The sequence below is a fragment of the Dromiciops gliroides genome, chromosome 2 (genome assembly GCF_019393635.1).
Source record: "Dromiciops gliroides isolate mDroGli1 chromosome 2, mDroGli1.pri, whole genome shotgun sequence".
Classification (NCBI taxonomy): Eukaryota; Metazoa; Chordata; class Mammalia; order Microbiotheria; family Microbiotheriidae; genus Dromiciops; species Dromiciops gliroides.
The window spans coordinates 309731439-309759400 of NC_057862.1; the positions used below are offsets into that span (position 1 = coordinate 309731439).

General features: G+C 40.5%; 2 protein-coding genes across 7 annotated transcripts in view; both read left to right on the top strand.

The window, feature by feature from the left end:
• LOC122740813 (protocadherin alpha-C2-like) overlaps positions 1 to 27962 on the top strand; it is a 275331-nt gene that overhangs the window by 70254 nt on the left and 177115 nt on the right. The window contains exon 1 of one of the 6 annotated variants that reach the window (XM_043983553.1): positions 2075 to 4581. The exons of 4 other annotated variants lie outside the window; for them this stretch is intronic. In XM_043983553.1, the coding sequence (XP_043839488.1) occupies positions 2176 to 4581 (2406 nt within the window). In that variant the 5' untranslated portion in view covers positions 2075 to 2175. Of the gene's footprint in view, positions 1 to 2074; positions 4582 to 8939; positions 11586 to 27962 lie in introns of those variants that run through there. One more of the 6 variants, XM_043983558.1, reaches the window with a different exon arrangement.
• Positions 19087 to 21636, top strand: LOC122742026 (protocadherin alpha-5-like). The gene is given in 3 exon segments (XM_043985996.1): positions 19087 to 19812; positions 19814 to 21527; positions 21529 to 21636. Coding segments are annotated over 3 exon segments (2376 nt in total). The 5' UTR covers positions 19087 to 19258.

The window sequence follows — 27962 nt, forward strand, 5'->3', positions numbered from 1 at the left end:
CAGGGAGGGGCAGCTAGGTGACACAGTGGATAGAGCACTGGCCTTGGATTCAGGAGTACCTGAGTCCAAAATCCGGCCTCAGACACCTAACACTAGCTGTGTGACCCTGGGCAAGTCACTTGACCCCATTTGCTTCACCAAAAAAAAAAAAGTTAAAAAAATAAATACTACAGGGAAGTCAAGGAGAATTGCTATTAAAATAATCAAATTAATTTCTTGGATGATTAAATCAAAATGTATTAGAAAATGAAAAAGTCTAAGGGATATTGGAGAGTGTGTAAATGATAATTAGAATGTAACTTCTTTAAAAACAAAAATTAGGTTGTGTAATATAATTGGGATAGGAAACTTCCAGTGAGAGAAAGCCTTCTGTTTTGCAGATCAATATTTGTTCTGCACTGAGTTCCCTGGGAGCACTGAGAGTTTAAGTTAAAGCCTCAGGGTCACTCTGCCAGTATTTATCAGATGCAGGACTTGAATCCAGTTTTTTGTTTGTTTTTTGACTCCAACCTTGGCTCCTGTAATATGTTCCTCATTGATATTTATCTTTTTACACAAATCCTTCTCTCTTCCTAACCTATCAATTACTGTTGAAGACACCACCATTCTTTCAGTTGCTGTTGCTTGAAACCAAGGTGTCATCCTTGATTCCTTATTATTATTATTATTATTACCATCAATACTCAAGTTGTTGCTGAGGGCTGTTGATTTTACCTTCCTAACATCTCTTTCTTTTTCTTTTTCTTTTTTTTTTTTTTGAGGCCTAACATCTCTTGAATGTGCCACCTCTTCTTCTCTAACACTTCCAACCTCCCTGGTGCATGGCCTCATCACCTCATACCTGGACTATTGCAACAGTCCATTAGATAGGCCTGCTTGCCACAAGCCCTTATACTTATCCTCCACTCAACTGGCAAAGTGATCTTCCTTAAGTGTAGTTCTGACTATGCCACCCTTAGGAACCTCCACTGGTTCCCTATCACCTCTCACCTAAATACTCTGCAATCCAGTGACATTTGGCCTCCTTGCTGTTCCTCAAACAAAACACTCCATCTCTTGGCTCAGGGCATTTTCTCTGGTTATCCTACAAGTGTGGAATGCTTTCCCTATTCCTCCTCTCCACCTCCTGTATATTCTGTCTTCCTGTAGATCCTACCTACAATCCCAACTTCTACAAAAAAACCTTTCTCAATCTTCCTTAATTCTAGTGCCTTCCTTCTGTTGATTATTTTCGATTTATCTTCAATATAAGCTGTTCGTAAGTAGTCGTTTGCATGTTATCTCTCCCATTCAGTTGTGAGCTTCTTGAGAGCAGTCTCCCTCCCTCCCTCCCTTCCTCCTTCCCTCTCTCTCTCTCTCTCTCTCTCGTGTTTAGCATAGTACCTGGCACACAGTGGCACCTATTATTTATTGACTGACTATTTAAAATGCAAGAGTATATAATTTAATTAATCTAGTACTTCAAGGTATACAAAGTGATTCCCTTGCCCAACTAGCATTACTGTTCGCGTTTTCCATTTGAATAAACTGGCTCTTAGAGGGTAAATGATTTGCCCAAGACCTCAGTGAGCATCCTTCAGGAATCAGACCCAATCTTTCGACTCTTCCGACTCTCCCATCAGCACTCTTCCTATAGACACCAGAGTTCCTGTTTAGTCTGTTAAAGCGTTCATATTTTGCAGCTGTACAACAGGAAGCACTAAGCTCATTTTCTTTTCTTATAATATTACATTCTTTCTGAATATTTAAAACCTATTTAAAGACATAAAAGAAATAAAGCCCCATTTCCTTTGTGGTAAAGCAGCAGAAGCAGTCACAATGCTGGTTTGCTTTTAGTCGACAGAGAACCGGAAGTTGTGTTCTGGAAGAGCAAAACTCGAACAATGAAAAAAGGTGTATGAAACATAATTAAATCCTGGGGTATATACGAGTTGCTGTTTTACACCATAAAGAAAATACTTGACTTACGGTTTGATGCCACATGATGTCGCTGTCCACCACGGAATATCGCTGAACAATATCTCTTTGGGTCTTTGAAGGAGATTCTGTTTTGTCGTTAAATGATGCAAAGCAATGGCGGAGACTGCAGAATAAAACTGGAAGAAACGGACACCCATATTTACCTTTATTCCAGTATTTGATCTACTCTTTGGAATAAAGCATAGAGCGTCTGAGATGGTGTTTTCCTGGGGAGGCGACTGGGGAGCCCAGCAGCTGCTGCTCTTATTTCTGCTCCACACATCCTGGGAGGTGGGGAGCGGCCAGGTCCATTACTCGGTGCCGGAAGAATCGAAACACGGTACGTTCGTGGGACGCATCGCGCAGGACCTGGGACTAGAGGTCGGGGAGCTGGTGTCGAGGCTATTCCGGGTGGTGTCCAAGGGTCGCAGGGACTACCTGGAGGTCAATGTGAAGAATGGTATTTTGTTTGTGAATTCGCGGATCGACCGTGAGGAGGTGTGCGGACGAAACCCGGTATGTAGCATCCACCTGGAGGTGATCGTGGACAAACCGCTGCAGGTTTTCCATGTAGAGGTGGAGATCAAGGACATTAATGACAATCCTCCTCTGTTTCCAGCGAAGGAACAAAAATTGTTTGTTTATGAATCCAGATTGCCAGACTCTAGGTTTCCTGTAGAGGGAGCCTCTGACCCAGATATTGGCTCTAATGCTTTACTTACTTACAGGCTGAGCGCCAATGATTACTTTATTCTAGAAGTAAAATCAAAGAATGACCAAAGTAAATTGGTTGAGCTAGTGCTGAAAAAACCTCTAGACAGAGAGGACGTTCCTGAGCATCACTTAATACTGACAGCTACCGATGGGGGCAAACCTGAACTCACCGGCACAGTGCAGCTGCTCATCACAGTTCTGGATGTGAACGATAACGCTCCCACTTTTGAGCGATCAGAATACGAAGTGAAGATATTAGAAAATGCAGTTCACGGAACATTAGTGATCAAACTGAATGCCTCCGATGCGGACGAGGGCATCAATCGGGAAATTTTGTACTCTTTCAATAGTCTCACTCCACCTGTGACTAAAAATAAGTTTCATATAAATCCAGATACAGGAGAAATTTCAATTGAAGGGCATCTGGATTTTGAAGATGTTAACTCGTATGAGATTCGAGTTGACGCGACAGACAAAGGGACGCCCCCAATGGTGGGTCATTGCACGGTCTTGGTGGAAGTCCTGGACGCCAATGATAACATCCCAAGTATCGCAGTGACGTCGTTATCGCTGCCAGTCAGGGAGGATGCCCCTCCGGGGACAGTCATTGCTTTAATTAGCGTGTCTGACGAAGACTCTGGAGCCAATGGACAGGTGACTTGCTCGTTGTCACCCCCGGGGCCCTTCGCGCTGGTGTCCACGTTCAGAAATTACTACTCGCTGGTGCTGGAGGGTTCTGTGGACCGCGAGAGCGTGCCGGCCTACGAGCTCGTGGTGACTGCGAGGGACGGCGGGAAGCCAGCGCTTTGGTCCACGGCCAGCGTGTCTGTGGCCATCGGAGACGTGAATGATAACGCGCCAGCCTTCGAGCAGCCTGTGTACACAGTGTTTGTGAAGGAGAACAACCCGCCAGGCAGTCACATCTTCACAGTGTCGGCGTCTGACCCGGATGCGCAAGAGAACGCGCTGGTGTCTTACTCGCTGGTGGAGCGGCGGGTGGGGGAGCGTCCGCTGTCGAGCTACGTGTCTGTGCACTCGGAGAGCGGGAAAGTGTACGCCTTGCAGCCCCTGGACCACGAGGAGCTGGAGCTGCTGCAGTTCCAGGTGAGCGCCCGGGACGCAGGCTTCCCACCCTTAGGCAGCAACGTGAGCCTGCAAGTGTTTGTTCTGGATGAAAACGACAACTCTCCGGTGGTTCTGCCCCCTCACTCAGGGTCCGGAGCAGGTGTGGTCCCGGTAACCGAGTTGCTATCGCAGTCGGTGACAGCTGGCCAGGTCGTGGCTAAGATCCGGGCAGTCGACGCGGACTCTGGTTACAATGCGTGGCTGTCTTATGAGTTGCAGCCGGAGGTGGGCCTTGGTCGCAGCCCTTTTCGCGTGGGGCTGTACACGGGTGAGATCAGCCTAACACGGGCTCTGGAGGAATCTGACGGACTGAAGCAGACGCTGCTGGTGCTGGTGAAAGATCACGGAGAGCCAGCCCTGTCCACCACGGCCACTGTGTGCGTGTCAGTGGTGGAGAATGGACAGACTTCAAAGGCTTTTTCAGGGGCTTCGGGGATCTCGGCCAAGGCTGGTGTGGGGAAAGAGACCGCGCTGGTGGATGTGAATGTCTACTTGATCATCGCCATCTGCTCAGTGTCCAGCCTGTTGGTGCTGAGTCTACTGTTGTACGTGGCGCTTCGGTGCTCCGCACCTCCACAGGCCTCGTATGGGCCTGGGAAGCCTACACTGGTGTGCTCAAGTGAAGTGGGGAGCTGGTCTTATTCTCAGCGGCGGCGGCAGGTTTGCTCTGGCGAAGGGGCGGCCAAGAATGACCTCATGGCCTTCAGCCCTAACCTCCCTCCTTGTCCTGTTTCTGGGGAAAGAGGCCAGAAGCAGGAGGCTGGCTCGGATAGCTCAGGGAAGGTGGGTGACTACTGATTATGAATTTTTATTTTGGTTTAGCTGTAAGTTGCTGTTTCTTCCAAAACCTTCGACAATTTTTGTGGCTCAATCTTTATCCTTAAACGTTTATTTTTCTGTCTTCAAATTATGCTTTCCCTTTCTCAAGTAACCTGATAAGACTTCATAAATTTTCTTTTTTCTTCTTCCATCTGCTGCTCATCCAATTCCTCCTCATCCTTCTTCACATTCTCCTTGTTCAGTTCCCTCATGGGTAAATGTTTTCATTTATCTTTTACTTACAACAGCACAACAATGGTAAAACATTTCTATAGAAGTCATGCTTTTGGGGCAGCTAGGTGGTGCAGTGGATAGAGCACTTAGCCCTGGATTCAGAAGTACCTGAGTTCAAATCCGGCCTCAGACACTTGACGCTTACTAGCTGTGTGACCCTGGGCAAGTCACTTAACCCCCATTGCCCCTCAAAAAAAATGAAGTCATGCTTTGGCTAGTTCTCATTATATCTCTAGTGTCACCCCCCCCACACACACATAATTATTTTGAGCCATATATATCAATACTGACAATTCTCATCTGATTGTTCTTGAAGGTGTTGCATTTCTTTGATAGGCAAAATCAATACTTGGATAATTTTTCTTTTGGTGGGGAAATGAGGGTTCAGTGACTTGCCCAGGGCCACACAATTAAGTAAGTGACAAGTGTCTGAGGCCGGATTTGAACTCAGGTCCTCCCGAATCCAGGGCCGGTGCTTTTTCCCACTGTGCCACCGAGCTGCCCCCATAATAATCTTTAAAGATACGTTGTTTCTTTGTGTTAACAGCATTGCATAGCAACCGTGTACAATGCTTTATAAAGCATAAAATTGATTGTCTATGCTACATATAGCTGGCGTTTATATAACATTTTAAGGTTTACAAAATGTATTGCATAGGTTATTGCATTTGACCCTCACAACAATCCTGTGAAGTAAGTTTTATTATCCTGATTTTACAAATGTAGTAAAAACCTCTGCATTTCTTATGACTTTTCATCTAATTCTTTGAGTTCCTTGCAGCTCTATCAGTTAAATGTTTATGGAATTCTGGGTTTTACTTAATTTTTGTTATCCCAGTATTCCATCTCATTTATATACTCTATGAGTTCTATTGTAGACTGACTTTAAAAGATTTTAGTGGTTAAAGCGCTGGCCCTGGATTCAGGAGTACCTGAGTTCAAATCCAGCCTCAGACACTTAACACTTACTAGCTGTGTGACCCTGGGCAAGTCACTTAACCCCCATTGCCCCGCAAAAAAAAAAAAAGATTTTAGGTGATATCTGATTAACACTGACCTCAGCAAAACCCAGAGGAACCTCCAGAATAGAAGGGATGAAGTATGCAGCTAAGGAAGCTTAGAGTCATTTCAGTAAATCAGAAAAACTGTTTTGGTGGAAATAGGCAAATTCTGGGATCTGTAGCAACAAAGATGAATATCTTCAATCTTATTTGGTTGGTCTTTGAAAGCCAATACCTGTGCAGTTGGGCAGCCCAGTGACTGTTTGGCTGGAGGAATGACTTCTTGGGAAGTCACAACGTGCTAGGACAGGAGCTGGAGCATCTGATGTGCATTTCTGGCATGGGACCAGATAGTTTCAGCACAGAAAAGCCCAGACCGTGGACCACTCCTCATACCCGAGTCTGCACCGAACTCAATTTCTCCTTATGGTTAGAGCTTCTGTCCTAGGGAATACCTCTTTTAGCAAAAGTATCCAGAACATTTGATAGAACAAAAAACCCCTCAGGTTGCACATTGGCAGGATATTCACATAGCTGCATATATGATATTCACACAGGCATATATCATTTCAAAAAATGAGATCCTGAAGACAATGGCTTGTCTTTGGAATTGTGAAAAGTAGTGGAGTTTTTATTCTTAGTAATGCAAATCTATTCAATTTTTATAAGGCAAACATAACACAACCCTACCATTTAAGCTTTTTAGTAAATAATTATTGACTTTTGCCTGGAATTCAAAATATTGATTTCTTTCAAATTAAAATTCTGGTATTTTCAAAAACTTTATGTCACAATTGTCAGGGAAAATTTCATGGAGCTTACTCAAAATAAAAGGAAGAGGAGGACTAGCAATGATTGTGGAGATTTTTCTGAGTGTCAAACAGACTACCCTGAGGTAAATTTGTTCTAGGTGCAGGTGAATACTTTGGAATATTTAAAACAAGCCAGTAAAATTTGCAGAGCAGATGAAACTTCAAGAAGAGGAACCTAGCAGACATTCTCAGCCTTCACTCCTAGAATATATCTCAGAAAAACAAAAAGATCCTTGCTTGTTTTATGTATGTTGTTAATGATAACAAGAATAGACTGGAATAGACATCAGAATCACTTGGACTACATATCTTCTGTTTGGCCAAGGCTACTAAAGGTAACTAGGGTTACAGTGAATCACTGATGTGGATTAGAGGAAAGAGCATTGGATAAGGAATTAGAAGATTTGAGTTGAACCACGTTTAGTTACTAGTTCTGTGATTTTATGTAAATTACTTAATTTCTCTTACCTATAATATGGAAAATTTGTATTTGTACTTCTTGTCCCCAGTATTATTGGGAGGCTAAACTAACCCAAGGGATGAATTCTGTTAGAGAGCAACAAATGCTGACTTTGGAATGGGAGAACCTGCTTTTGAAAGTCAGATCTGTGACTTTCTTCTTGTGTGACCTTGGGCAAGTCATTTTGCTTAGGTTTTGATTACATCATCTATAAAATAAGGTATTTGGATGAAATAATCTCCAAAGTCTTGTACAGTTCTAAACCTATGATTTGACAAAGGAAAAATGTTTTTAAGTAAAGAAGAGTGGTATAAATGTCAGTTATGGTTTTTGTTATCTTTAATTTTAGTAGATTGTAAGGCAGTCCCAGAACTCTGAAACCCCTCGAGAAAGGCAAAAGGGGGGGGGATGTTGTAGGTGCTGAAGAGAAGTTTCACTCACTTCAAGATGTTGCTTATGGGGTGTATTTCCGTGCCTCTGTTAGTAATGTGACTATGCAGAGATAGGAAGATAGAGAGAAAGCTCTCTTCTCTTGAGGAGTGATTGCATTTAATATTTCTGGCTAGAAAGTATTTTGACGTTTGATGCACCTCTGAGAATTTTATTTCTACATTGTGGGAAGCAGTTGGTCTTAGCATCAAGAAGCCCTGGGTTTGGGGGGGCAGCTAGGTGGTGCAGTGGATAAAGCCCCAGCCCTGGATTCAGGAGGACCTGAGTTCAAATCTGACCTCAGACACTTGACACTTTCTAGCTGTGTGACTCTGGGCAAGTCACTTAACCCTCATTGCCCCGCAAAACAAACAAAAAACACCTGGGTTTAAGTTCTGCCTATTACATGTGCAGTTTGTGTGATACAGGGCAAGTCATTTAAGTTCTCAGTGCTTCTCAGAACTGGAAGATGGTGAGCAAGTGCTAATCTTCTTTGGCAGAGGGGATTTACTTATAAGGAATTCTGTAAACCAATGAAACCACAGATTCAGGGGAAGAGGGAAAGAGGGTAACTAAATTTTTCTCAACTTAAGTAGTTGAGAACTAGAGAAATTCAGGTGTCAAAATTTTTGTTACAGAAGGACTGTTAGGTTAAAAGGTCTTAACCCTCAATTGGCATTAAATAAGTTTAAAATCAAAGTGATTTATATATTTCAAATCAAAGCACACTCCTTTTTATGAGTTTGAAGATATAGAAGAAAAATTAACAGCATTGTAATTTCTAAGTTTATTCTCTTGAGGGAAATGAGACTCTTACTTCCCATGTGAGGCATAATCATGGGGAAAAGCTTCTCATTTTGAGTTATAATATCTCAGTAACATTGAAAAAACATTTACAGAAAAGGAATAAGCTTATCCCTCCAATCCTAGTAGAGAAAATATAGGGGAGAAAGGTGGTTTAATTTTAAAATAAAAATTTCCTAGAGCCAGTGGGAGGCTTAATGAAGAGAAAGTTGGTTTTGGAATCAGGAAGGCCTAGGTTTAAGGAAGTAGTGGTGAAATCTGACCAAAAAAAAAATCAACGAAGGATATTTTCCATTCAAATGGCTAAAACTTGATAGCAAATGAAAGGAATATAAAAATTAATAGAACCTGATACAATGCTACAATAAAATAATAATTATTTCACAGAATTCAGGTAGGAAAATATCCATTATCTTGTATGTTATGAAACTTTATAGGCAACGATTTATGAGGAGGAAATTACAATATTTTCTTGGATCTTATATGAAAATAACATTGTAAGATGAAACGATAATTTCAAGAGTTCTACTAGACATATACAATAAACAACAGCATATTTTAAAGACTCCGAAAAAGAATAGAAAACCTAAGAAGACAATAAATAGAGCCTGCCGCGAGTATAGTACTTACAAATTGAGCCACATGATGTCGCCATACACCGCAAAGTGGGTTTTTAAACAAAGAGAAACCACTCTCTCCCCAGTGTAGAAAGAAGCTCATTCAGCAACTGCTTCAGAGAAAACGAAAGGGGCCAGAAAGGAAAAAAAAATTGGATTTACAGATTCATAGTATTCTGAAAGACGATGTCCATTTCGAGTCATAAATAGGTGACAATTCTAAGAGAAAGAATTTGCGATGGGATTATCCCGGCGAGGCGGCCTGAGGCTTTTGCATTATCTTCTTCTCTACTCGGCCTGGGAGGTGGGGAGCGGCCAGGTCCACTACTCCGTGCCGGAAGAAGCGAAACACGGTACGTTCGTGGGGCGAATCGCGCAGGACCTGGGTCTGGAGGTCGGGGAGCTGGTGTCGAGGCTCTTCCGGATGGTATCTCCCGACCGTAGGGACTACCTGGAGGTAAATGTGCAGAATGGCATTTTGTTTGTAAATTCTAGGATAGACCGGGAGGAGCTGTGTGGTCGCAGCCCTGTTTGTAGCATCCACCTGGAGGTGATCGTGGACAAGCCGCTGCAGGTTTTCCACGTGGAGGTGGAGATCAAAGACATTAATGACAACCCTCCTGTGTTCCCTGTAACACAAAAGAATCTGTTTATTTATGAATCCAGCCCTCTAGACTCTCGTTTTCCACTAGAGGGCGCATCGGATGCAGATATTGGAATGAATGCTGTTCTCACCTATAGGCTAAGTGCTAATGATTTTTTCACTCTAGATATACAAAACAATGATGAACAAGTTAAACCTCTCGGACTAGTATTAAAGAAAGTTCTAGACAGAGAAGAAACTCCCGAACTTCACTTAATGCTTACAACCACTGACGGGGGCAAGCCAGAGCTTACTGGAACAGTTCAACTGCAGATCACAGTATTAGATGTAAACGATAACGCTCCTAAATTTGACAAAAATGTCTATAAAGTTAGATTAACAGAAAATTCGTTAAACGGGACTATGGTAATAAAAGTAAGTGCTTCAGATATGGACGAAGGAACAAACAGCCAACTTATTTACTCATTTGAGAGTAATGTTCCCCCAAATGTACTGTCTAAGTTCGCAATAGATCCGATGGATGGAGATATCACAGTGATCGGACAAATAGATTTCGAAGAAAGTAAATCATATCAAATCCAGGTAGAGGCGACGGATAAAGGAATTCCCAAGATGGTGGGTCACTGCACTATATTGGTCGAAGTAATGGACACCAATGATAATGCCCCAGAAGTGACAGTGAAGTCACTGTCGCTACCGGTTCCAGAGGACTCTCCGTCAGGCACAGTTATCGCTCTGATCAGCGTGTCTGACAGAGACTCAGGCACCAATGGGCAGGTGACTTGTTCGCTGTCACCCCCTGCACCCTTCACGATGGTTTCCACCTTCAAAAATTACTACTCTCTGGTATTGGAGGGTTCTGTGGACCGGGAGAGAGTGGCAGCTTATGAGTTATTGGTTACTGCCAGAGATGGCGGGTCGCCAGCACTTTGGGCCACTGCCAGCGTGTCTGTGGCCATTGCAGACGTGAACGACAATGCACCTGTCTTCGAGCAGCCTGTGTATACTGTGTTCGTGAAGGAAAACAACCCGCCGGGCTGTCACATTTTCACACTATCCGCCTCGGACCCGGATGCTCAGGAGAACGCGCTGGTGTCTTACTCGCTAGTGGAGCGGCAGGTGGGGGAGCGTCCGCTGTCGAGCTACGTGTCTGTGCACTCCGAGAGCGGGAAAGTGTACGCCTTGCAGCCCCTGGACCACGAGGAGCTGGAGTTACTGCAGTTCCAGGTGAGCGCTCGAGATGCGGGCTTCCCTCCTCTGGGCAGCAACGTGAGCCTGCAGGTGTTCGTGCTGGACGAGAACGACAACCCGCCGATAGTGCTGCCGCCTCACGCTGGCGTTAGCCCAGTGACCGAGCTGGTGTTACAGTCAACGGCCGTGGGCCATGTGGTGGCGAAGATCCGTGCTGTGGATGCGGATTCAGGCTACAATGCGTGGCTGTCTTACGAGCTGCTGCCAGAGGTGGGCGTTGGGCGCAGTGCTTTTCGCGTGGGTTTGTACACTGGCGAGATCAGCACTACGCGGGCCTTGGAGGAGACTGATGGGCTGAGGCAGATGTTGCTGGTACTGGTAAAAGACCACGGGGAACCCCCTCTCTCAGCCACTGCCACTGTGAGTATATCTGTTGTGGAGAGCGGGCAAGCGCTCAAGGCTTCCTCTGGTGTGTCCAGGTCAGTGGCTAGTGCAGAGAAGGAGGCAATGGCGCTGGATGTGAATGTCTATTTGATCATCGCCATCTGCTCAGTGTCCAGCCTGTTGGTGCTGAGTCTACTGCTGTACGTAGCACTACGGTGTTCGGCGCCTCCACAGGATGTGTATGGGCCCGGGAAGCCCACTTTGGTGTGTTCCAGCGAGGTTGGAAGCTGGTCCTTTTCCCAACAGAGGCGGCAGGTTTGTTCTGGTGAGGGAGGTGGCAAAAGTGACCTTATGGCCTTCAGCCCCAACTTCCCTCCGTGCCCAGCAGACAGTGCAGAACAGCAGGTAGTGGGGCAGGATCATTTTGCCAAGGTGGGTCCTAGAGTTTCTTGTTGATTATTCAACTTTATATTTGATCATAGGAACTATTTCTCCCCAAAATTGATTTCCGTCTTTTGTTCCCGTTTTCTTCATTTGGTTATTTTTTCCCTTTTCTCCTTAAATTAACTTGTTATTTCTGAAAAATTTCCTGGGAGATCAAACAGTTAATTCCTCTTTGTTTCACTTGTTTAATATTTTGGAACATTAGGTGATATTCTTATTTGCACTCCTTTGCAATGAATAATAGCTAATGTTTATATGACTTAAAGATATGCTAAGTGCTTTACATATATTATCTCATTCTTTCCTCACAACTCTAATATATCAAACTGCTTCCCATACAGTAATGAATAATATAGTACAAAAAATAAGTCAATTAAAATTTTAATTGTAAAATCTTTGCTTTAAATAGTAGTTTGACTAATAGCTTGAGTAATTTTTCTAATGCATATTAAGGTTCCTCATTGAATGTTTTTAATAGCCTTTATAATTTTGACAGGGAAAATGGTTCTTTAGTGCATATATATTTTTAAAATTTTCCATTCATTTATTCATTCATTCTTTCCTTCTTCGTTAGGTTTGGGGGGGGCAGGGCAATGAGGATTAAGTGACTTGTCCAAGGTCACACAGCCAGTAAGTGTCAAGTGTCTGAAGCCGGATTTGAACTCAGGTCCTCCTGAATCTAGGGCCGGTGCTTTATCCTCTGCACCACCTAGTTGCCCCTTTGGAGTATATATTTTAATTTAAATTTTTTTTGTGAGGCAATTGGGGTTAAGTGACTTGCCCAGGGTCACACAGCTAGTAAGTGTCTGAGGCTGGATTTGAACTCAGGTACTCCTGAATCCAGGGCCGGTGCTTATCCACTGCGCCATCTAGCTGCCCCTGGTGTATATATTTTAAAAGAAAAATTAAAAAAAAGTTAATTATTAAGTATTCTTCTAATAGAGCACTCTACATAGTGACTCATATTTGCTTAACAGCTACCTGAAATAGTATTTTCTTGGGAAAATCTCCTATGTTGGTTAGTGTTAGCCGGTGTGACCTTTGAAATTCTTTATATTTATGAATTGCTCAGTGGTTGGGGGTGTATGTAGAGGGAGTTAGCTCCTAGTAATAGCTCCTGCACTGTGAAGTAAAAATATGTTAAAACCTTTTCATTAAATTTACTGAACATTTACCATGTAAATGAGCCTGTATCTGAATCAGCTGACTTCAGAATTCCTTTCTCTAGAGTTAAGTGAAGTATTTGATAAAAACCTCAGTAACTTAGATGCATCACAAACCTTCTTGGTAGCAAGAACATTAAATACCCTTATTCACTTTTAAAGGAGGATCCCATCTCAGAGGAAAAAATTATTTTCACTTGTGGAATTTCTTGCTGAGCAAATGAAAGTAGCTTTATTAGTATTTTAAACTTGTGCATGAACTGATAAGTTCCTGAAGTGGAGTTTCTTTAAAATCTTAGAAAAAACAAAGCTTTGTTCTTAGTAAGAACAAAGCAATTCAGTTGTCATAAGCTAACCTATCAATAACACTCTATCATTTATGCTTTTTTTTTCTTTTTGCGGGGCAATGGGGGTTAAGTGACTTGCCCAGGGTCACACAGCTAGTAAATGTCAAGTGTCTGAGGCCGGATTTGAACTCAGGTCCTCCTGAATCCAGGGCTGGTGCTTTATCCACTGCACCACCTAGCTGCCCGCCATTTATGCTTTTCTGCAGATAGTTATCACCATCTTCCCATGACTTTAGAGTAGTTGCTCCTTTGACTAAAGGAATGTATGCCAGGCATCTGATGTCACAAATCCTCAGGAAAGTTTCCTGATTTTTTTTCCCCTTAACTTCTTCTTGGATAAATGATCTATTAACTGAAGACTTCACTCAATTTTCCCTAACTTCATGAGATGTTTGGTCATCTTGCCTTACTGCGTTCATAACAAGGGAACCAGAAAGATTACAGTGAAGTTTATGCAGCAGCATTTGTTGTAGATCATGAAGCAGAAAAATTCATTGAGAGCTTGATAAATTTTTCTGGGAGAGAGACACAGACACAGAGAGAAAGAGAGAGAAACAGAGGCAGAGAGGGAGAGGAAGGGAGGGAAAGAAAAAGAGGGAAAAGGAGGGAGAAAAGGAGGTGAGGGAGATGAGAGGGACAGGAAGCTCTTGGAGAGAGAGAAAGGGGGGGGTGGGGACAGGGGAGATTAGCCAAAAATGTTTTTGAAAAAGTATTTCAAGGTTAAGAAATAAAAAAGGCCAACGTTTTGTAGACTATGAAGATTTCCTGCAAGAAGAAAGTGTACAGTCCCTGGAAATGGTGAGCTCCAAAAAATGAAATTGCTTATCCATTTGGTTTACTTCAGACTTCTGATTTAATTGGAGTAGGGAACTTTCATTGTGGAACCTCCCTTCAGGTATGCAAATTTCCAATTTGTGTGTAATCTACCTAGGACTTACTTAGGAGTCACTCAACTTTCATATGTCATCGATAGGGTTATATTTTAACAAACAGAATTACTGATTACTCTCTGGAAGTAATTTGCAAAGCATTTTATGTTCACAGTTATAACTTAAATTATTTCATGCGAGAAGGGATAAAGATAGGGAAAAGATACTGTGTGCAATGAAAAAAGCAGTTATCTGACCTATTCAAATGAACTTTGGATTCTGAAACCTGGTAAATTGATAAAAGTATAGTAGTTACTATCACCGTTAGAGAAATTTAACAGATGCAAAGCAGTCATCACAGCATGGAGGTCCATAAATCCATTAGCCATGTAATCCAAGGAACAGATTCTCATTACCAAGTAGTGTTGCCAAGCACGGAAAACACCAAAATAGAAACTAATCTGCGGCCCATTAGGGAGAATGATTACTGCAGCATTGCCTCAGAAATAGTGGGAGATAAAAATGGACCTTTCAAAAACTTGGCTGAGATGCAACTAAGCTGTATCATACAAAAATATTTATATATGAAACTGGAAGTTGGATAACAAATATTATGCAAAATGGAGCATATTTGTTAGTATATCATCTCTTCTGGTTCACACAAACAACTCCCATGTTGGGTGCCCTGAGGGACTGACTTCTCCAAGTTCAAATAACTTTATAGGAACACACTCCTATAAATATAGCTCAGTCTTTTGTCAGAATAGCATGAACAATAGTAATGAACCCTCTTCCCAGTAAACTTGGGGAAAATTCTCTCCCAGATATACACAATGCCAGAGAGAAATGTGGGTATAAACACAGTATACTAGTAGGGAAACACCCTTGTAGGGAACATTTTTCTCAAAAGCAGCTCAAAATTCTAACATTTACTGGCTCTGCCATCTCTTCTCATATTATTGTATTCTCCTATCATTGTATCCTTATCTTCCTTGGGCAGGTCATTCAGGTGAGCTCCCTGGGCCTTCTCCTTTCTGTAGCTCAGCTTGACCCTCTATCTGATCTCTCTAGACCTAATTCTCTGTTTGGCACAGTCTTCTACCAGACAAGTTGCTCTTTAGTGAAACACCATGAGAGCAGCAGAGGAGAAAGAAATCCCTTCCCTATGCTTCATTCTGGAAGAGTAATAAGAGCAAAGGAAAAGAGTAATTTCCTTTCAAGAGCTGGTTGCCTCCTTCATATGTACCTCTCTTTTGGATTCCAGAGATGACTATCTTTAGTATAAGAGTTCCTCTGGTCTTAAGTGCCACAAAGAAATGCCTTCTGATTATTTGCTTCTAGTATTTGAGATCACCTGAGGTGTGGCCTATCAGCCAAACAAAGGCTAATTGCCCTATAATTTCAGCAAATAGAGTAGTAAAACTTTTACCAGGTGAGAATGGGTCACTCCCAGGGTCATATCTTTTCTAATCTGCAAATGGGTCATTTAGTATGCACAACCACTCAAGGTTTTGTACTCTTTATGAGCCATAATGAAATTATTTAAAGTACGAAGCAGGAATAATTTAAATAAATCATTGTTTCCCATTCTCTACTATGTATGAGTATGAAATTGTATGTATGAACATCTTAAATTCTCTCTGGTATTTATGAGCCTCCCCTCGACTCTACCTTATTTCAACTTTTATTCCATTTTAGTTCAATTATTTGGCACTTATGTTCCTTCTATTTCAATTATTTCATATTATGCTGTAGATTAAGTTCAAAACACTTTCTGAAGCATTTTAATTAAAACCCAATGAAACAAAAAACAGAGTATCCTATAGAAAAGCAAAGGGAGTTACTTAACCCCAATTGCCTTACCAAAAAAGAATAAAAAGAAAAGCAAAGGGAACATGTAATCTGAGGGAACTCAATTTTGGTAACCCTCCAAAAAACATCCAACACATTTGAGTAAGGACATGAATGCATTTTCGTATGTGCAAAAGCCAACACAAACATCTTTCTTCTTCATTATCTTTGTTGTTGTTGTTTGGTTGGGTTTTTTTTGGGGGGGGGGGCTTTGCAGGGCAAAGAGGGTTAAGTAACTTGCTCAAGGTCACACAGCTAGTAAGTGTCAAGTGTCTGAGGCTGGATTTGAACTCAGGTCATCCTAAATCCAGGGCCGGTTCTTTATCCACTGCACCACCTAGCTGCCCCCTTCTTCATTACCTTTGAAGTCAGACTCCAGTGTTTTCTGATATCATGAGGCTACTCACCCAGCTACTTGTTAGGTTCACTTGCTCCAGTTTGGCTTTAGGCACAGGTCAAGTATGAAGTTGCTTAGGTAGTGCAATGTGAGGAGTATTTAGAAGATCTCTGCCTCAAAATATGATTTCCACTTGGATATATATAATGCATAAAATTTCACAAGTACCAATTTATACATTTGTATTAAGCATTGCCCCACTCTGGAAATCTTAGAAAATGTAAATATTTCTAAACAGAGTAACTTTAAGTCAGCACTGTCAATATTTTAACATCAATTGTAGTATGAATCATGTAGCATCTGAGTACTGAGATCCAGGGTGGAATTGATACTCAAAGTGGTTAGGGGAAAAAAGTACAAGAAAGGGAATATGAAATGATGACAAAATTTCTATTCAAATATCTTGCCCAATGATGGTCCAGTTCTGTGTTAGTAAAGTGGTCTTTCTTTCATTAAGTACAGACATGTAGTTCCTGAGGTCACTGAATCAGTGTATATATTTCATATCTTTGGATGGAAAATAATTTGACAGCCCATTCTATTTTGTATACTCTTCAGCACATCATTTCTATATTCTATATTCATGTTCAATATATCTTCATTTTATATTCCTTAAAAAGTATTGTCCTGAATACTGCCTATAGACTCTAATGTAATATGGACTACACCTGTGATCTTAGGCAAATATCTCCTCTTCCCTGAGGTTCAGTTTTCCCATTTAATAGGAGGACCACATGATCCTTGAGGTCCTTTTCAGTTTAAAATCTGATTCTTCATAGGATTAGTTACTTGAAAGATGGGTAATCGAAGCACTTAGAATAGAACTATGGTTAGTGAATGTTTCTATCAGTAATTTGAGTTGATATTTATAATTTATCTCTTATACTTCTTATAGGAAGAAATCCTTCAAGTCAACAATGGGACCAACTTTCTCAGTGGGGACTTAATAATAATAGATAACATTTGTTTAGTACCTCCTATGTGCCAGGCACTGTGCTAAGCACTTTACATATAGATTACTTAAACTTTATCATTACAACGACTCTAGGAAGTTGGTGCTACTTGTATCTCCATTTTACAGATGAGAAAACTAAGGCAAACAGAGATTACATGACAAAGTAAAGGTGTCTGCGGCCAAATTTCAGATCTTCATGATAGTCTATACACTGTGCCACGTAGCTACCCTAACTTTTTTTTTCCAAGAAAATACCCCAAAGGAATGAATTTGACCCTTTGAAGTCATTAATGTTTTCCCTTATGGAACTAAGTAGTTACTGTAGATTGTTCATTTGGGTGTGGCTTTCCTACGTGACCTTTTACTTACAAATATTGTTGATCTAGTTTTAATCAGTTAATGATTTTTTAAAAAATCAGTTATAATTGATTGATCTTGCATAAGTATATAGCACTACCACCACCACCAAAATAATAATTTACCTTTACATGCCGTTGTAAACTTTGCCTTATTCTTTACATACTTCAAGGATTTAATTTTTTCTGGGTTCATGGTTAGTGTTAGGACTCTTTATAGTTATTAAGCACACAAGAGAATTACATAACCTCAACCATAGATAGAGCAAATGGTCCTTCTTAGGCACAAGGAAAAATTTTACATATCTTTTGGGAAAGATGTTCTCCATGTCACTAGTCCAAGCCTGAATAGGGGATTTCACTTTTGGAATATCTAGGCCTAAAAGTACAGAGAGGATCTAAAGATTTTTTCCCCTTTAAAGGTGATAACCTTGGTGTTGATTACATTAGTGGACAGATTTAAAAATAAAAGGATGAACTTTGCATGTATCAATGAATAGATACATTTTTTGACAAAAATGAAAGTAATTCTAACAAGTAATGGATTAAGTTATTTTTCAGTTAGTAAGAGAATGAAGCCCTCTTTCCTCTCGAAAAGGACAGAAAACAGGAAATGAAATATTATTTTGTTTTGTTTTTGTATTTGTGGGGCAATGAGGGTTAAGTGACTTGTCCAGGGTTACACAGCTAGTAAGTGTCAAGTGTCTGAGGCCGGATTTGAACTCAAGTCCTCCTGAATCTGAAATACTATTTTGAATGCAGTAATGCTGCCTAACATTTTGCCTTTGGCAATGGAACGGCAATTTCCATCTTGAATAGAGGCAGGATGAAGGGCAGGGGAGGGAACAAAACCACCAAATAATAATTTTCAGAGTTCAGTTTCTCCAACCATCAATAAAGCAAGAAAATTTGCAGACAAATTGAGGATTAGTCCACAGATTTTCAAATTTAAAGTAATATCTTGAAACCTTGAGCTTTCTTATTATAAAATAATATTTTCCCCACAGATGGAAATGTTTAGTGTGACTGAAAAATTCGGTCAGCTAGCAAGCATGTATACATTAAGGGCTTACTACATATGCCATACTCTGTGAGAATAGCTGGAAGAATAAGGACTAATATAACTTGATTCCATGAAATACATGTCCAACAATAAGGATAATTCAAAGACGATGTAAGAAAGTCAGTTTTGTTAGTCTTGTATATGTAGTTTGGAAACTTGGAAGTACAATTAAATGAAAACTACATAGTTGTATTTTTTTCCCTGAGATTTACATTTAAAATAACATTGTTTTTGGAAAAGCAATTTACAAGACAAGACCATATTTAGAGTCTAAGTTGACTTAAAGCAAAGTATGAGACTTTGAAAAGATTCTGAAGTGAACAATGGAACATAAAGGAAATGAAGGCAATGGAACCTAAAAGAAGTAAATGAAAGAAATACAACTCTTAAGTTAATCACGATTACACTTACATATTGAGCCACATGATGTCGCTGTCCTCCACCAGGTAGATTTTCTAACAAAGGATAAACCGTGTTTCTCATCGAAATAGAAAAAAGCTCGTTCAATGGCTGATTCACAACGGACAGCAACATTCAACAAAGAGAAACAAGCAACAAAGAATCGAATTAAGGAGAAGAATAGGGTAGTTTTCCGAAGAAATTCTTTAAGTTGTGAATCATGAATCAGTGATTTATAAATCAAGAGAGAAAGGTTTTGCGATGGCATTTAATTGGAGAGGCGGCCCGAGAGCTCGGCATCTGCTGTTCTTGATTCTCCTCCACACAGCCTGGGAGGTGGGGAGCAGCCAGATCCATTACTCCGTGCCGGAGGAAGCGAAACACGGTACGTTCGTGGGGCGAATCGCACAGGACTTGGGTCTGGAGGTCGGGGAACTGGTGTCGAGGTTGTTTCGGGTGGTGTCCAAGGACCGCAGGGACTACCTGGAGGTAAATGCGCAGAACGGCATTTTGTTTGTGAATTCGCGGATCGACCGTGAGGAGCTGTGCGGTCGCAGTCCTGTTTGTAGCATCCACTTGGAGGTGATCGTAGACAAACCTCTGCAGGTTTTCCATGTGGAGGTGGAGATCAAGGACATTAATGACAACCCACCTGTGTTCTTGGTTAAGCAGCAAAGATTGTTCATTTTAGAATCCAGGATTGCAGATTCTAGATTCCCACTAGAGGGCGCGTCTGACGCTGATATCGGAGCTAACGCAGAATTGTCATACAAGCTGTCTGCGAGTGAACATTTTTATTTGGATATAATACAAACGAGGAGAGACTAAATCCGTAGAGCTAGTTCTGAAGAAATCTTTAGACAGAGAAGAAACTCCTGAATACAGTTTATTATTAACAGCCACAGATCAGGGCAAACCAGAACTAACAGGAACAGCACAGCTTCTGATCACTGTGCTGGACGCAAACGATAATGCCCCAACATTCGATAAATCCATCTACAATGTTAGATTACTCGAAAATATTCCTAATGGTACACTAGTGATCAGATTGAACGCCTCTGATGCAGATGAAGGAGTAAATAAAGAGATACAATATCACTTTGGAAGTCTTGTTCTAGCTAGCATAAGATCGAAATTCAGCATCGATAGTAATACAGGAGAAATAAGAGTTAGTGGAAATCTGGATTATGAAGAATGCAATTTATATGAAATCAAAGTCGAGGCTGTGGATAGAAGTTATTTCCCGTTAACAGGACATTGCAAAGTTATGGTAAAGCTATTAGACGTTAATGATAACGCTCCCCAGGTGTCTGTGACTTCTTTGTCTCTTCCAGTCCGGGAGGACGCCCCTCTGGGCACAGTCATAGCCCTCATCAGTGTGTTCGATAGAGACTCGGGCGCCAGCGGGCAAGTGACTTGCTCACTGTCGCCCCCAGGGCCCTTTACTCTGGTGTCCACCTTCAGGAATTATTATTCACTGGTGCTGGACAGCCCTGTTGACCGCGAGAGCATGTCGGGCTATGAGCTTGTGGTGACTGCGAGGGATGGCGGAACGCCAGCACTTTGGGCTACCGCCAGTGTGTCCGTGGGCGTCGGCGACGTAAACGACAATGCACCTGCCTTCGAGCAACCTGTGTACACCGTGTTTGTGAAGGAGAACAACCCACCGGGCTGTCACATCTTTACGGTGTCTGCATCGGACCCAGATGCACAGGAGAACGCGGTGGTGTCTTATTCGTTAGTGGAGCGGCGGGTGGGGGAGCGTCCACTGTCGAGCTACGTGTCTGTGCACTCGGAGAGCGGGAAAGTGTACGCCTTGCAGCCCCTGGACCACGAGGAGCTGGAGCTGCTGCAGTTCCAGGTGAGCGCCCGGGATGCTGGCTTCCCTCCTCTGAGCAGCGACGTTAGCCTGCAGGTGTTCGTGCTAGACGAGAACGATAACGCTCCAGTTGTGCTGCCGCCTCACTCTGGCGTCAGCCCAGTGACTGAGCTGGTGTCACAGTCTGTGGCTGTGGGCCATGTGGTGGCGAAGATCCGGGCCGTGGATGCAGATTCAGGCTACAATGCGTGGCTGTCTTATGAGCTGCAGCCAGAGATGAGCCTTGGACGCAGCCCTTTCCGCGTGGGTCTGTACACTGGAGAGATCAGCACTATTAGGGCCTTGGATGAGTCGGATGGACCGAGGCAGACACTCCTTGTGTTGGTGAAGGACCACGGGAAACCCGTGTTGTCAGTCACAGCCACTGTGAGTGTGTCACTGGTGGAGAACGGGCAGGCGTTCAAAACTTCATCTAGTGGTTCTGGGGTCTTGGCAAAGACTGGCATGGGAAAGGAGACAGCGCTGATGGACGTGAATGTCTATTTGATCATCGCCATCTGCTCGGTTTCTAGTTTATTGGTGCTGAGTCTGCTGCTTTATTTGGCTCTTCGATGCTCTACGCCCTCGAAGGGGGTGTGTGGTCCTGGAAAGCCCACGCTGGTATGTTCCAGCGAGGTCGGGAGCTTGTCTTATTCTCAGCAGCGGCGGCAGAAGGTCTATTCCTGGGATGGGGTGACCAAGAATGATCTCATGGCCTTCAGCCCCAATCTCCCCCAGCCTCCTGGCTCTAAGGAAGGAGGTCAAACTCAGGAAGTTGTGATGGAGCATCCTGGGAAGGTGAGTCCAAATGTCTATCTCTTAGCAACTATTTAATAGTAATTTATAAATTTCCCCAATACGGTTTTGTATTTATATAATACCTACTATGTGTCAGGTGCTTTAAAATATTATCTTATTTGATCTTCACGACAATTGTATAACTATGCCTTTTAGGCTTCCACTCCTCTCCTCTGCCCCCAATTTATGAATCTTGTTTAGTACTATTTCAATCAAGTTGTCTTGATAAAGTTTGGATTGCTTTTTTTAGCAATTCAAATTAAGAAAAATTAGGTATTTGTGGTTAAAAAATCGCTCATAAAAAACCTGAAAGTAACAGTAAATAAGACTAGTGAAGTTCTGCAATGTAGCTGCCTCAACTAATCTTATTTATACTAGATTTATGCTCAAAAACTAACTGTGATTCCCTATTTCCTATGGAGTCTAGTTTTACATTCTTCTATCAGACATTTAAGAACTTCTACAATAATGCAACACTTTACCTTTCCATTTAAAAAATTAAGTTTCTTCACATCCTCCAACCTAGTTTTCTGGATATTCCACAAAACTACAACTTCTCTTTTTGTCTTTTCAACTACTATTCCTATTCATTTTAAAATGCTTGACTCAAATGTCCTCTTCTTCATGAAATTTCCCCCATTACCCTTTCTCAGGACAACCTCATAGCACTTCATTGTAACTTTCTGAGAAACTTGTCATATATTACTTTTTTTGCATAGTATACATAGTCTCCTTCTAGAATATGTGTAGTGAGCGCAGGAACTATGTTTTGTCTAAACTTTGAACATCTCCAGCATCCAGCACCATGCTCTTCAGATAGTAGTTGCTCAATGAGTGTTCGTTTTATTGAATGTAAGAAAAAAGTCTTCTTTTAGTGAAAATAGAGCTAAAATGTGCTTATACAAACACTAGTTTATTATATTCGTCTTGGCAATGATGTATCTACCCATAATACAGGAATTCATCTTTTTTTCCAGTTTTAAGAGAGATTTATATCTGTAGGCATCACATTCTAATGTGGCCTATTGTTAAGGGCTAAAATTCTAGCTAAACTGTCTAAAATATCTAATGAGGTGGGTCACCAATAAATTATAAGCTTTAGCAAGAGTTAAACTTTTAAGCATTTATTAAGGAGAATAAGAATTTGGTAAAGAGAGAGAAAAAGGCCTAGATTCCTATCTATTAAAGGGAGAGCACATTTCTAGCTCCGCTCTCCACCAGAGTCCAAAGGAAAGAGAGTGAGAGCAAGTGTCAGTCTCTTCCTTCCTCCTCCCACTAGCCCGCGTCACTTCCTGACGCCAAAGAAAAGACTCCTGGTCTTGCCCTCAAAGACCTTCGCTTCATGGGCAGAACTCTTCTACAGTAAGTCTCCAGCAGGTGGCGTCATTCCAATCGTTACACTATCAAAAGTGGCCTTCTTTCCCTACTTTAAACTTGAGCTAAATTTTTGGTTCGGCTCCTTATGTAATTTAAAAAAAGTTTTATTGATGTCTTCTGTTTCTTACATCATTATAGTTATCCCAATATTTCTCCCTCCCTAATTTCTTTTATTAAGTAATTGACTTCTTCCATCATATCATTCGGCTCTGTTTGTTTAGTGACTCATTTCCTCCTGCTTCAGCTTGTACTTAGGTCCTTGATTGGGGTTCCTGTCATTATGAAGTTTTCTTCTGAGATGTCTTTTCAGAATTGAATTTGGGGGGCAGCTAGGTGATTCAGTGGATAGAGCACCAGCCCTGGAGTCAGGAGGACCTGAGTTCAAATTCGGTCTCAGACACTTGACACTTAATAGCTGTGTGACCTTGGGCAAGTCACTTACCCTCATTGCCCGAAAAAAGAAAAAGTTGAATTTGTGTGAAAAGTAAAAGACAAGGACTATTTCTTATTTAATGATGGTGACATTTTGGGGAAATATGTGGACTAAAATCACTATTGAAATGGCATTATAAAAGTTGCCCTTTCCACTAAAGTTCTGAAATCTTTTGTTTTATCATGTAAATAATTTCCAGGTCTCTTATGATAAATGGATATCCAGTGTCTCTAAATCCAATTTCTTTGCACTGATATTAACATTTACAAATAAAAACGTATAAGTGGATGGTTAACTATATAAAAACTCTATATAGGGGAAATATTACTAGCATCTTTAGGGGGATGGAAAATAATCTGGATTGATTTCAGATATTTAAAAATTTATATTGCTTAAATTTGGAGAAGGAGATAGCAATCCATTCCAGCAACTTTGCCAAGAAAACCCCAAATGGGGTCATGAGAGTTGGACATGACTGAAAATGACTGAAGAACATTACTTAACCTGAATACCAAATCTCATCTTTCAAAATTAATTCAACCTTTATCTTCATGACATTAAAATGGTAGTGGAAGTGATGGCAATTGGCTCTTGTTCTATGGTATGTATATATATATATGTATATGTGTGTATGTATATGTATATACACAGATATATTTGTTATGAGAAAGCTGTGCACTAGATGCACACTTAATAAACATTTTGATGTTGTGTTTCCATAATACTATTTCCTTTTTATTCATATCTTTACATGTTCCTCAAACCCCTTTAATTCCTCAAGTTATCTCTTACTATGAAAAAAAGATGTCTCTGTGTGCCTATGAACATCAGGATATTTACCAAGTTGAAAGGGTCTCTGTACATTGTACATTGTTGTGTACCTTGTAGTGTACACTGTACATTATGTACATTGCATTGGATTTAGAAATACTTGCCAATTTAGAAAAAACCACACCATTAAATTCAGGTATTTGAAATTCAGAATCTTTAATTTTTCTGTATTCTGGGATTATCATATCAGCAATGAGATTTTAAAAGATTAATATAGTCATAGAGGTGGGGCGATTAATTCTATTTCCTTTAGGATGATGGATTTTCTCATTCTCTAGAATGAATGAAAGAAGTGAGATGTAGATGAGAAGGAAAAAAGAAGACTTAGCCTTGATGGAGGAACCCATTGTGAAGTTTATGTTATGTAAGGTATTTTAGACTTTTATATTTAAAGGGAAGATAGAGACTAGTAGAGTATTCCATTTTAACCTGGATGCCCATTGGCATAATATGGATGTTCATGCACTGAAAGGAAAACTCAGAAATGGGAATTCACTTCAGTGAGCTACTGAAAGTTATAGACAAATATATTCTTTAGTGTGGACTTTATCTATAAAAAGCCATATTGAGGACCTAGTAAACTCAACTAAGCCTACGGGATGACGCCATTAGCCAAGGAAATGTTGCCACTATCTGGATTGTTTTAGAGTGAGAAAATACTTTATTTCATCAGCTATGAAGTGCTCCTCAAGGACTCATCTCTAAAGAGGGATCAGAATGATTTGTGTATGGGGATTCCTATGCTTGGAACATAGATTGCTGTAAGATTTACTTTGAAGATGCCAGTTTTACTGGAATACCTATATTCAATGAAAGTGAAACATTTTCACAGATAAAGACGTCTAAGTACCTAAAACCTAATTTTCCTATGTAGTAAGGTGTAATCAGAACCCTTGTCATCAATTCAGAATCTCTTTAAAAAGTGCTTGAGTGTTTACTATGAATAAAAGCTATGTGCCAAGAAGAGACAGGAATAAAAAAATAAACTAATGAAGACAAAATATCTGTCTTCCAGAAGACTATAGTCAAGTAGATGAAATAAGGCTACCATACTCCAGTTCCTCTCTGATCTACAGGTGACACGTATGCAAATAAACATAATAAAAGAAAAATGTATAAGTGGTAGGAGACAGGTATAACATACTGTAGGAACTGGTCTTGATAGATTCTAAGATCCCTCTCAGCCTTAAATATATGGCACCATGATCCTATGAATTTAGCGGAAAAGGAGACCAGTTCTTTGTAGGAAGGGTACTTTGAGTACATGGACTTTGAGCTGTACCTGGAAGAATGAATGATACTCAGACAAGTAGAAATAGGTGAATGAGAATATTTCAAGTGAAAGCAACAGCTTTTCTATGACGTATTACAGAAAGGTAATGGGGATTGCTATCTTAATGTACTTGAATTTGGTTTCTTGAATTTGTAATCTTGACTATGTGGGTATTTACTAAAATGTAACCCATTCGTGTCTTTTTTTGGTTTTATATTCTCTCAAAAGAGGATCTTACCAATGTATTCAGGGCCATCCAACATTTTGGGTCAAACAGAAAAGTAATCAGGCAATCCCTCCCTTAATTCCCCATTCTTGCTACATGACTAGTCCTTTTCTTTCATATATTTCTTGGATGGTATACCTTTTGTATTTTATTGTACTTAAATCATTTTTGATAATATGCACTAGCTTACTTAAACCCATCATGCATCTCTCCATTGTTCTGTTGGGTCACCTGAATTTTAAAAATTTTTTTATTATTTGGAGAATGTGGGATTCCCCTCAGATTCTTAATCCAGTGCAACTTCCAGGAGTATGTTGATTTTTAAAAAAGGCAGATGTTGTGTCATAAACTAGTTGCAATTGAGAAAAGCTCAATGCAATTTCTGAAATGGAGATCCAGTCTGCTTATAACATACTATTCATTTCTGTATTCAGATTCTCTGCCTGCAGAATCTGTCCAGATTGATTGTACTGATAAATGCAATAGATTGTCCACTTCATTGCATGCCATAGTCTGGGTAATAGACATTTTAAATCTATTTAGTTTGGTCTATATAAATTGCTAGGCCAGTCCCTTTTGAAGGACTGTGAACCTCATGGTTGATGTTCTGTAATATTCTTGGGTTTGATGTATTCAGCAAAACATCACCCATAAATAGAGCATGTGAATGGGTCTCTATCAAGAGGAATTTTTTTTCCATTTCAATTCTGATCAGGGCATCTTCTATGATTATGGTTGATGATCTTTGACAACCTAGGGTGTTCTTTGATTAAGTTTGTTTAATTAGAGGTTAGTTGGGGAGGCAGCTAGGTGATTCAGTGGATAGAGCACCAGCCCTGGATTCAGGAGGATCTGAGTTGAAATCCGGCCTCAGACACTTGACACTTACTAGCTGTGTGACCCTGGGCAAGTCACTTAACCCCCATTGCCCCACCAAAAAAAAAATTAGAGGTTAGTTGAATAAAGTCATCAGTGTGATTATATCTATCATGGAATTTTGTATGATCTGAACATATGAAATGAAAACACTTCCTTGGATAAGATCCTTAAAGGTCATATATGTTTTGCTCTTTGAAGTCGATTAAAGAAAACAAAAACAAATATGAATTTCATATTCTCTAGGATCCTTGGAAGCAGTATAGTTTTGTGATTATCACAAAATCATCTCTGAAAGCTTCCCTATTCCTCTTGTATATTTTTATTTTTTTGTGGCTCTTTTGTATTTTTATTAATGAAACCCTTAATTCATGTGTAAATTAGTCTTATAAAGGATTCGTATGGAGGTGAGAAATTGAAATATGTCTGTCGTTGCTGATTTATTCTGTTGTTTCTTGAATGATCAAATCCAGATTCATTATGGAAAGACAGCTTAAAGCACATAGATTTTGGGTGTTTCAAGAAACTGGCATTTAATAATGGGAAACCTATGGTTTTTTAAAACTGATACTCTCTCATTTGAAGAGATAGGTTTTTAAGGTTTTTTAAAAAAGAAATATTGGAAAGAAGTTTTAATTTTCTGGACACAATTATGTTTAGGATTGCTCATTTTTCCTTTCATGCTCTTACGGTAATATTGATTATGTGTAAATGAAACCTTTTTTAGGTGCTTTTGATCTCCATCATCTTTCTTTAACACCTGCTAATCTCTTTTTAAACAAATATATTATGTTTCAAAGAAGGAGGCAGGAATAAATTGGAGGTAGAATATTTGTCAATTATAGTCCAACTAATATTTATTTATCACTCTTATGATTTACAAAACACCTTATATCTATTATCTCCTTTAATTCTCACAATGAGTCTGTGACAGAAATTGAGGTGGCTATTATCTTCATTTTACACAGGAAGAATCTGAGGTTTAGAGAGGTTAAGTGATTCATGTAATCTCACACAATAGGAACAGAACTAGGCTTCCAAAACAAGTCTTTTTGCTCTCAAGTTAATTGCTTTCCCCCTTAAAATCGATTTGTCCTGTCTACTGTTCTATATAATATCAAATTTCCATATCCACAATTTAAATGGATAACCTCTTGCTTAATGAAATAAACTCCTAATATTTTAAACTGATTCATAACTACTTTCAAAGAAAGCATAAAAATACAATGTCTTTGACTTACGGTGGTATGGACTGGACTCCAATTTCTCAGTTGTCATTCCTGAAAAGCTCAA